General features: G+C 35.6%; 1 protein-coding gene across 7 annotated transcripts in view; it reads left to right on the top strand.

Annotated features, from left to right (window-relative positions):
* Positions 1-10,770, top strand: part of PTPRQ (protein tyrosine phosphatase receptor type Q) — a 124,611-nt gene extending 113,841 nt beyond the window's left edge. For all 7 annotated transcript variants that reach the window (XM_083859427.1, XM_083859429.1, XM_083859426.1 and 4 more), the window contains 4 exons: positions 823-971; positions 2,777-2,912; positions 6,121-6,244; positions 6,526-10,770. In XM_083859427.1, the coding sequence (XP_083715553.1) occupies positions 823-971; positions 2,777-2,912; positions 6,121-6,244; positions 6,526-6,563 (447 nt within the window). In that variant the 3' untranslated portion in view covers positions 6,564-10,770. The remainder of the gene's footprint in view (positions 1-822; positions 972-2,776; positions 2,913-6,120; positions 6,245-6,525) is intronic.
* The last annotated feature ends 1,336 nt before the right edge of the window (positions 10,771-12,106 follow it).

Raw genomic sequence — 12,106 nt, 5'->3', positions numbered from 1 at the left:
GTTCATTACACAACAGTTGATTAAACTCTGGTACTTCTTGCTGCAGGATGTTGTGAATGCTAAAAACTTACAGGGATTAAAAAAAATCTGCATAAATTAGTAGAAGAAAATACTATTGAATAATATTAAATTTCCATTTACTATCTCTCACTAAGGCAGTTCACAAGCCACAAACTGTTAAGAATGGAAAGAATATTCTGGGGAACTATAGAATCATTGTTGTCATGTTTTATAATGTTCCCTAACATTTTTTCTTGACCACTGTTGGAAACAGCATATTGATGTAGACAGGTCTTTTGCATGATCCTGTTCTTTCATTTTTACATCCTCCAAAAGTAATCTGGGTATTAGATAATAACCTCCTTTTTGAGATTACTGTTGCTGCTCTTATTGAGAGAGCATGAAAGAAAGTATATCTGTGTTTACCAGTGGACGTGTGTTTGCTTGTACCACATTGGAACATTCTTAGAGTGGTTGCTTCTTCCTGAACAAATTTGTCATCCCAGCTCATTAAACGTCTAAATGAGCCATAAAAACTTCAACCTGTAATCTACAAATTACAGATATAATGACTAAAGTCAAATAAAGAGTCACTACTAAAGTCATTAGTATTTCCTGAAAGATGGACTTGATTTCATCCCTCAAAAAACCTGCCAGAAGTTCTGTGCACAACAAATTATCCCTTCATTCCAGTAATCTGATAATTATTATGCTGTTCTAACTTTATTTTTTAGATGAAATTACAGAGAAGTTTACATGTACCTTACTGAACCTTCTGTAGCATTTCTTCTGTAAAAACTGCATTTCTGTGTATTTTTTCAGCATGGAGACTGCATGATGGTGAGGCAGTGTAACTTTACTTCTTGGCCAGAACATGGAGTCCCTGAAACAACTGCCCCAATTATCCATTTTGTAAAACTTATCCGTGCGAGTCGAGCACATGATAACACACCAATGGTGGTACACTGCAGGTAAGTATATTCACCATAGAAGTCTAGTAGCTTCAAATTTCAAGTGCATAATAATGCACGGGAAGTTGCCAAAAGAACAGCCATGAAGACTGAGTGCACAGGTATGGTTCTAGTGATGGACAGTGATGAAAGTTTCTCTAGAAGTCCTTCTTACTTCTTTCTAGGAGGTAAAATGCCAATGGCTGGTCTTCCATTTATAGAAATCCGTTAAGGTCATGTCAGGAAAATAATAGTTTCAACAATTACCAAAAAGTACTGGTGGATTTTTCTCAATTTTCCTACCTAATCATAAGAAGAGGAATAGCAAATGACGTGTGTTGGTTTAAATGACTTCTATTATAATTAGTGCTCTTCTTAAGAAACAAGTATTAAAAATATATTTAAAATGTACATGTCACACATCATAAGGAAGAAACTATTTGAAGTCACAGAGAATGGCAAATGGAAGTAAGGGTTTGCATAAGGGCTAGATTTCAAACTTGGATGCCAGTAAACAGCAAAACCTATATTTAGGCTCTTGAATAAATGGTCTGGTGGTTAGAGGTGTTCAGCTGTCACAGTTTCCACTGATTTCATTAATAACCTTAAACTTCTATTTCAAAGAGGAGGTGGGTGGGGAGGCCTAAGTCTTAAGGAAACCAATGAGTGTGTTTGCATTTTTTGTGCAGGTCAGTGCTCCCACTGACTGAGTAGGCTTGCTCCATAAAAGGGATCTGTACTCATAGGTCTGCTACTGAGTCTTTGCCTCATTCTCACTTGGCATGACTCTGGAAATAAGTGGAAGGAAAAGATGGCTTTGATGCTACAAATATTTTCCCAAACCAATTTATCATGCATGGGAGTTCTTTTTATTTGTCCTCAGCATCCTATGGGTGCCACCCACAAAGGCTAGTAAAAGCCTTATTTAATACTGCTGTCTGTGATGAACATTTCCCTCTACTGCAAGGGCCAGAGAGACTTCGACAGTAGAGAACAACACGGTCTTCATGTTTTCAGGACACTTGTATTCTGTAGCAACCCTGCAAGGAACCCAATATTCTTTTCAGAAGGGAGATGTATAAAGAGGCCAGCATGGACCTGATACTCCACCTGTGCTCCAGTTCCTGATGGTGTAAAGCATTACTGTGTATTCTCATATCCAGAAAACTCATTCATTACTTATTGCTCATTAGATATGGCAAGCTCAAGAGTTCTGCTATATCTCTCTTGATTATCTGCAGTGATATACCCTGCATTTATTACACCAATTGCAGAGAAGTCTGATAGTCATTTGGACATGAGTCTATTCATTATAAGACCTTGAAATAAAACACTGACTAACAGCACATCTTGGACACTCATCCTCCTTTAAAAAGTGTTTTCTTATAATTTTTTTGCTAGATCCCATGTTGTTTTGTCTCAAATACCAAAAGAATCACAGAATACCAGTGTGATTTCATAAAATCTTGTGATTTTTTTTTTTTCTCTCAGTTAATGAGCTCTAGAAAGCTCACAGGAAATCTATAAGATCTTTTTTTCCACTCAAACAGGTTTGGGTCATCTGAGTAATATCTCATTTATCTGATGAAAATGAGAAATCAAAAACTTTGAAAATGTGAAATCAAAATTAGAAAATGGCTCAAATCCAGATTTCACTTGATCCAATTCAGAAAGGAATTCACAAGATGTAAATACTGAAAAAAAGATTTAGGTTTTGCTTCAAAAGTTTTTCTTTTCACAATAAACAATTTATCCAGAATATTCTAAGAAAATGATAAAAACATTAACATAAAAGCTTTATTTTATCTTGTTTATCATGTTTACAGTGCTGGTGTTGGAAGAACAGGTGTTTATATTGCACTTGACCATTTAACCCAACACATAAATGACCATGATTTTGTGGATATCTATGGACTTGTAGCTGAGCTAAGAAGTGAAAGAATGTGTATGGTACAAAATCTGGTAAGATTTATCTATTCTGTTTTCCTGTTGTTGAAAAATTAGCCATCTCTTCATGTGATCTACAAAACAAGACTAGAAAGATCATAACAATCAGCTTTATAATACATTTTCTGCCAATCCTGCTTTTATTTATTTCAAGCATTGTGGAAATATATTGTCTGTTTCCACCTAAGTACACTTAGCCAGAAAAGTCTTGACAAGTGCTGAAAAGAGTGCTATTTACTTTTAAACCTAAATAGTGATTTCTCAGTCTCTAAGAAAGTTTATTTCAAGTTTTGGGTGCAGAACAATTGATAGATTTAAAATGGATTCACTTATTCACTACTTGATTTGACTTTATATACTATTTCAGTGTATTTTTTTGTGTGTGTATGCATATGTGGCATAGCCCACCAAACTTTAAAATATTTGTTTACCTTTAAACTCATTGATTCCTTGATTCTTTTTCAATTGCTTCCAATATAATAGTACATATGGATGGATTTAATCACAGATTTCAAACTGTTCAAAATCAATCCTGGGTTTTGGGTCTAAAAAAATACATTTCTGACAGACGTTCTTTGTATGGATATAAGTCAGTGATGACCTGTTGGTGAGGAAGACCTCCTTCTGCTCTATCTGGAATTCTTAGTATATGTAAAGGAATAACAGAAGAATTTAAAGCTGATCCTAAATGCCCAGTGGAACAGAAACCAGCTTTATTTGGATAAGGCTTCTGGCATAAGTCTCCTGCAGGCCATATCTAACCCAGGGCAGCCTGAGTATCCTTTGAGTCTACAGCATGACTTAGCAACTTCTCAGTATGGATGAGTAGCTTCAGGATGAACTTTCACATGACTGATGGATTTAAATTGTTTTTAATGTAAGGAGACTTGCTCCATTTGGAATGAAATTCTGCTATTCCATATCTCATCAGAATATGTAAAAAGTGTGTCAGAATAAACAAAGCAATTAACCCTTCTTCAGAAGATTTTATGGGACTTTCTGGGGATATTCTGACATGATGTATCTTGTAAGGTGCAGTCTGGATACCATGTGCTCGATTTTTTTCCTTTTGAAGTCTTGATCCAGCTAAACAATTGCCAGTACTTTCTTGTGATGATGAATTCTGGGAATACTTTTTTGGTTCTTGTTTTACATTTTTGACTAGAAGTAGAATCATCTAGAAATAAATCAAAGGTTTGAAGGCAATTTAATGGAAGCACTCCCAAAATAAAATCTCAAAACAGTGAGACATTTGATAATATTATTGTATGTTTTTTAAAATATGCATAATTTTTGTGTATCTCTTCATTTGAATGTTTTGGCAGGGGCTAGGAAAAGGTGTGCCAAAATGCAATACAAGATGATGGTGTCAGAGTTCAGACTTCCTAACAAATTAAGTATCCATCTCTATGCTAGCTGCAAAATTCTGAGATAGCCTGTTCTCTGTCCAGGTCTTTTCTAGCTCATATTTGCAAGACTACAAAAGTCGGATCAGCAACAAAACTTGACCAAAGGGAATCAATCTTGTAAAGTTTTATGGTAGATTCAAAAGTCAAGCTGAGAGTTCTGTTATAAAACACTGTTGAGTTGCCTATTAATCAGATTTTATGTGATCAGCACAGAACATATAAAAGAGAGGAGCAATTCCCTCCCAGAACTCAGTACAGAAATCCCTCAGTCAAACTGTCTGTAAGAGCTAGGAGTAAAATAAATAAAAGCTTATTCCTCTCAGACCTGTATTTTGCTTGTTTAGAGCTTCAAAATAATGTTCCTTTTTGCTAACAGAAGCATGATCTGTTACTGTAACCAATGGATGAGAATAGTTAAGATTTTCATTGAATCTAACTGGGAAAATAACTAGTTACACATAAATTGCCCAGGTAGCCTGCTTCCCTCTCACCTGGCAAACCCAGAAATGTTTCCATTGCTACATTATCAGATGTAGCTGCATGAGTGCAGCTACAGAGATTACAGAGCCTGCATTCTGAACTGGAATAACCAATCTAAACTCCACCAAAATTTAAGACCTTCATTCTAGAAATCCATGTTTTTTCAGCAGATAGATCAAAGTTTATCTTCTTGCCAAGTACAAGGGCTAGTTTGAAGTAATGTCATGCTATTATTTCAGTAAGAAAATTATTGAAAAGTGTTATGGTGCTGCAGGCTTCAGGGGGCCTCTGACAAGCTGCTTTAATTACCCACAGTTCTGGAGCTGTGACAGTAAAACTTATCCATGTAAGCAAATTTCTCTCATATATCTGAGACACTTGAATAGCAAACTGATGGCAGTTCTGAAACAAAATAGCAATTATTGAGTAAAAAAAATGCATAAATATTTTTACCTGTGTAGAAGTCAAGGGTAAGAGTATTTGTGCAGATATTCCAAATCCATCTCAATAAGGTCCTGGGCAACATGTTCTAGCTGACCCAGCTTGAGTAGTGGGTAGTTGCACCAGGTGGTCTCATGAGGTCTCTTCCAATCTAAATGTACTGGGCTTATTTTCTGCATCTACATATTCAATATTTCTCCTATGTGAATATATGCTTGATTCATTTATTGTATTTCTATCTGTTTTCATTCCTTTATTTCATTCTTACATTGCCTTATTTTGTTTCCCTCTTTTCATACTTGATGTCCTTGAATATGTCAAATTAACTTTAGTTGCCTATTCTTTCTGCTATCATATGTTAAAAAAATGAGGCTACAGCTTGAGAAGTATTGCTCAAAATACTGGGTTAATTTGCTCCTAGCACTGGTGCAAGCTCCTAGAACATATAGGTTTAGATTTACTTGAACTTCTGCATATGAGTGCACCCTGCTGGTTTTCTCGATGGTAGAAAGAGGAAAAAATTCTTATATAGATACTACATTCATGTGGTTCAGTCTCTTGAGTCTGCATCTCATGGCAAAATGTCCTTTCATGGAACATATACAGAAAATTGTGGAGTAGCCTATTAATCTCAGTAATGGTTAGCCTAATTTCATATATCTCACTGTTCATAAGGATTAATATGTTTTGACAGATTGAAAGCATTACATTTCATAATAATTGAAATCAGATCAGGCATACATTATATGATCACAGAGGTACTGAGATTGCTGAGTTAAACTGCAGTTACTTTGAGATTTTCTAGGTGTTATCGAAAAATGAAAAAAGGGGTTTTTTAATATTACAAGTACATTTTTCTTTTAATCAAGCATCTTTAAATTCACATCTTACAGGCACAATATATATTTTTACATCAATGTGTATTGGATCTGTTAACAACCAAGGGAAGTAGTCAGCCCTTATGTTTTGTAAATTATTCAGCACTGCAAAAGATGGACTCCCTGGATGCCATGGAAGGTAAGGAGATACAGACTGTGTCAAAATTATTTTTTCACAGCAGGTGCAATGACTTGTGCAGACAGAAAAAAAAAGTTCTTTGACATGCATTTTTTGCTTTAAAAGTATAAATACCTAGCCTTTTGCTGCTCTTTCTTCCCCTTCACAATAATGGTCATTCCTCAAGCTTTCCCCATTTTTTTCCATGCATGATTTTTTAAATTCAGCAAAAAACAGTTATCTGCCTTTAGTTACTATTTGTTTACAATCAGGATAATTTAATGTATCTGTTTCTTCTGCAGGTGATGTGGAGCTTGAATGGGAAGAAACAACCATGTAAATACTAGGAGTAAATATTGCAGAAAAGGAGATTTTGAAAAGCAAAGTCATATTTTTCTAAGCACAGGGGCCAAACCGCATTCCCCTATTTTGTTGACTAAAGGAAACACAGATGATTGAGACATCTTTTCTTCTATCAATGTGCCTTCATAAATAAGTTAAAGTATTTTATTCAGAGCACCAAGCAATAATGGTTTGGAGTACTTTTGCACAGACTGCACTTCTGGTGTTATATAAATAGTGCATTCAGAAAGTACTTAAGGTGTATTTGAATAAATTCCTTTTTTTCAAACTATCTTTGTAAAAGAAAAATGAGCCAAATAGGATGTAAAAATTTCGTATTTCCATTGAACCTATTTTGATGTGAATTTGCTGTGTTGTGTGTGTTTTGGTTTCAAGTAAAAGCTAAGGTTCCTTTACTCATTTTTGATAGATTGGCTTCAATGTTGTCAGTTCTTGCAGATTAATTCCAAGACCATCACAATGATCTTTACCTAAGTGTATGTTCTTGTGTTTTGAATATTTTTTTAACAAGTGGTAGTACATCAGCTCATGATCCTGAACAGCTGAAGAGTCACCTTCTGACATGGGGAGGATTATTCAGCTTTTACACAGCACACAGTAGCTCTTCAGGGACACTTGGGGCTATTTAAACTATTTTATAATCAGCAGGTTGAGTTTTTTAAATACATAATGATGATTGCATATGTTCAGTGCAGAAAAAAGTGGTTTACATTCCTGCTACTTTTTCAAGCAGATAAAACAAAGTAAAACTATAAATCTATTACCTGTAATAATTAATGTTAGATTTACTTATTTAATAGAATGTTTAGAATTCATTTACCTTTTTTGAATATAATATTCTTCAGCATTTTGAAAGGTTGCTCAAAATTTAATATGAATGTATTTTATAACACAGTTGTCAAGCAAAAAAGTTTTTGCACCTTCCTCAGGTTTGGCAAATCACTGCAGACACTGAAAATTATGCGAGCATCTAGAGGTTTAATAAAAGAAAATGTCTTCCACTCCTGACAATGATGATGATGATTATTATTATTATTATTGGAAATACCTCTGAAACAGGAATGAGAGAAGCAGTAAGTTTGTATCTGAGAAGAAAAGCAAAAATCAGTGGAGTAGGAACTCTAGAGAGATAGTGAAACTGTGTGCCCTGGTTTTACGTGGAAGTGACAATATTCAGTTGATATTATAAGGATTGCTAAGCTTTTCTCAGGTAAAGAAATGTATCATCATTCTGAATAACAATAAAGCTGTAACCTTAATCTGAGATGCAAAACATAATAGTAAAGAGACTTTGGAATTGCCATCATATTGTGTTTAGACAGAAGAAATCCAAGCTGTCTTGTTGAGATCTGAAGCTCAAGAAAGTCATACAAAACTCTTTAGAACCTTGAAATATGTGTGTGAAGGGCTGTTCTTGTGTGTGCACACTCTGGATAGAATAGCCAATGAACAAAAATTTCCATTTCTTCACTGTAGCTTCCAGACAGAAAATGCTATGCTGAAGGTAACGGGGTGCTTTTTCACAACTAAATGATGGTGTTTTTAGAAACTGGCAAGGATGGTACAGTGAAGACCCTTTGTAATTTCATAGAAAGTGCCAAATACCTAAAATGAAAATCAAAAGACAACATTTAAGGAGGTAGAAGTGGTCTACAGAGATATTTGGGCAATCTGTCTTTTAGGAAGATCAACGCTATTGTAAACATCACCTGTCAGGCTAAAAAGAAAACAATGCCTTTTAAAGCTTCGTAGGGGGAGAGAGAGGTGATGTCCACAGCTGTTCAAGTCCCTGGCAAAGCATTCGGTAACAGCTCTAGTTTCATTTGGTTCCTATGAAACATGTGTTCTTCATTTATTATACATGCACTTTAAAGTATTCTGACAAATTGCTTATAGGGACTTACAGATGTTTTTCATGATTTGTGGTTGTACTTGGTAGCAGTACAGGGAGCACTGTGATAAATTGACATTACAGAGTCATAATCTTGTATAGACTTATATCCACAATGGTGGAATATCTGGAGGAAAAAGCTAAGCCTTATGCCACTTAGAGATGAACTCCAGAAGTTCTAAACATGCTTAAGTGTTCTCTGGCTTTTATAAAATACTTAATGGTGAAGATTCTATACACTCCTTTAGGGAACCTGCTTATGGTTACACTGCAGGTTACATTGCAGGCAGTAACCTGCTTGCCTGACAACTTAGTAAGAGACTAGAAAATGTGACTCCTTTTCTCTATGAAAAGTAATTCAAGTACTTTACTTGAATTATAATTTGACATAAGCAATCTGATATATGCCACCTTGACACATTTTGTATTGTCTCCCCTTTAAAAGACAATATTCAGCATAAACTGGCCACAACTCATAAGGTACAAGGTAAGGGAAAGAAGTATCCCCAAGCAATTCTTTCCAATACTGGTTTTTTAGTACAAACACAGCAGTAGTTTGAACAGTCCTGTGTGTCTGCCAATGCTTTACAGGGATAGGGTAGAATCCATATATTAATAAATTCCTCCAGATCTCAGTTCAGTGATGAAGTAAGAATTTCCACATAGTCTTCTGTCTCCCACCCCTCCTTCCCTTATGAAATGACACCTATGGTGCTGCTACTGACAGCACTGCAGAGCTGGAGTCAAGCAGAATTTGTCCAATTGCTATTTTAAGAATATATTTATATATATGAAGCAGCCCATCCATTCATTTTTAATGTCACCACTCAATTTTCTACAAATTCTTGGCACCACTAATATAGCAAGAGTGTACTCTGCCAAAATTAGAAAAGGACTGAATAAAAATTGGAGACAAAATGCAGAAATTCTACAGGATTACTGAAATTATGTCACACTGTATTAAATTATCTGGGAAATTTCTAGATATTTCTCCATACAGAGAATAAGCAGTATATGTGTGTGTGCATATATATATATATATATGTTTATAGCCAGTTCTGCTGGACATCCTTACAAGAGACTACTGTCAGTGCACTTAAAATACTGACTTATTCTGTTGACAAAGGTGACAGAAAGACAGCAGAATATTAAGTTCCTGTTGAATTTAAAGCACTTCTTATACTGTGAAAAAAATTGATTAAAATCTGTGTAGTACCATCTATATATTGCTGCAATACAGTTAACAGTTACTAAGAAAAAGCAGCAAAGAACAATGAGTTGATCATATTTCATACTGAGGTAGCATGACAGGGAGCTTTCTTGGTTGCATACAGAAACTGAAAAGCAAACTAGATGTGGATATGAATTTGCTGAGATTCAGGATACAAAGCCTTGTGATGTCTGTGAACAAAGGAGATTTAAAAAAAAAATGTTTTGACAGCAGTTTAAAATAAAATTTGAGAAGCATACCTGTTTCAGAGGGTTACATATGTGTTAAGCATAACACAAGATTATTGTCTGTCCATAGAAATATACAGTAAAAATAGATCCAAAATAATTTTTCTTTTAAGACATATAAAAAGTATTTAATTAGCCCCTGGTTTAGAGGATATTCGCATGGTAATAATGAATTCAAGGCTGTTTTATAACTAAGGTATGTGCCTATTCAGTGCTGCAATATCTGCAATACATTGACTACAGTAGACTGTAGCTGGAAACCACGGACACATAGCACTGAACATGTCTTTGTTGGGTTTGATTTTAAGGAAATGAGTGAGAGAAAATATGCTGAAAGCTGATGCTGTTTCAACGATTTCTCTGTGACTGTTGTGTCACCACTCTATGTATGGTGTCAAAAAACCCAACGTCCTCCCAACACGGTTCTCCATGTTTTCTTCTCTTCTAATGTTGTGTTTCTTATCTGTATGTGACTGTCTTAGAAGGAATTACAAGCAGTAATATGGCTCATCTGAATTCCAGTACTGCAGGCCTGATCTGCAGTTAATGGTCTTACAGGTGGGTAGTGGTCTTACTGCAAACCTTCTCTCTGTCTCTTTCCTATGAGTTGATTTCCAGATGGCATCATGGAATACCAGACGCATTTTTGCTCTGACTCCTGTTCAATACATTTTCTGCCCTGTCCTCTCTGTGGCTATGATTACCATGCAAGTGCAAAGCTATTTCTGTGGTTCCAGAGCTGGGCTATGTTACCAGTGGCATGTCTTTGCAGCATCAGCTCTGTATACAATTGTAAGGGTAAGCTGCCTTCCTATCCAGAAGTTCCTCTCACTGCTATAATTCTGGTATAAATTTTAGTATTTAAATTTTAGTATTTAAATTTTAGTCATTATTCAGTGTGAGTTGAATAAAGTGGGATGAATTCAGTGTTTGATATTTTACATGGAGATTCTCTTTTCCCAATAACCTTTCCCAAACAATGCTGAACTAATTACTTATTTTAATTGTTTCTTCTCACAGCTCCCTTATCATGTAGGCCCTTTCTCAGATTCTATGTAAACAAAACTGAAAATCAATGGCTTTTCACCACTGAGTAACAGTGTATGACAAATTTCATAGATCCCACACCATCAGGCAGCTTGCAATGAAGTTACGAGTCTGTATTTCAGTTGAAAGACAACATTTAGAAGGTTTCAGATATATTTGGATCATCTTACTCTGCTTGTTGATTGGTGTTACCAGGGTAATCTTTTTGTAGGATGACAGCTGCAGCCAGCTATCCACTGTAATCATGAATAAACCATTCCAGTACTCTTTACAGTCAATACTGTGAGAGCTGGGGGAAGTTCTACAAGGATGTTCCCAAAATATTTTGGAGGAGATGGAGTTCTGAATGATATAAAAAGAATACTTGGATACTGGAAACCTAATATGCAGCTAAAGCTGTACCATTCACAGTTGCATTTTGTGAAGCCTGCTGAGCAGGGGGTGTGTCTTGGAACACACAGAGCATATTTGGGACAATATAACACCTTTGAGCTGGGTAATGTGCGGTGCAGGAAACTCTTGCTATCCATGCAGGACTGAACTTAAATAAGCTTTACCATAAAATATCCCTGGTTTACTTGGAAAACACAGATGCAGGTAACACCTATTATGACAGCTGGTTACACCCTTTGTGATTCAGCTTAGTGCTAGGAACCAAAAGACTCTATTTAGTCAATTCTTTCAGTAATTGTAACTACAGAAACAAATACTTGGACACCACAAGTGTAGAACATGGACAGACAGTATATAAACAAGGAAGATTTTCTTCCACTAGTGGAGGCACAAGCATAAAACTAATTAAACCTGTATGTCCCTCTCTTCTCCTCAGTCTGCTATGTGCATGTGCTCACCAGCTGGGAATAATATTAATTTAAAAAATAACAATAATTCACTTTTAATTTGATTCCTGCATTGGTAATCCCTTTCTCAGAATCCAGCATAAAGCAGTTACAGAACTGTGCCTTTTCATGTGCCTTCTGTTTGGATTCACAATAGCCCCATCTAACTATTTTTCTTACAGAATTCTACTAATTCTCAGTTAGTATTACAGAGACAATACAGAGAGTGAGAATCTGGGCTTGAATATTGTGCACAGCATTCTTTACTGAGCTGCACTGATACAA

The sequence above is a fragment of the Zosterops lateralis genome (assembly GCF_965231275.1).
Source record: "Zosterops lateralis genome assembly, chromosome: 4".
In the NCBI taxonomy this organism is placed as follows: Eukaryota; Metazoa; Chordata; class Aves; order Passeriformes; family Zosteropidae; genus Zosterops; species Zosterops lateralis.
This window is presented reverse-complemented; position numbering and strand designations above follow the sequence as displayed.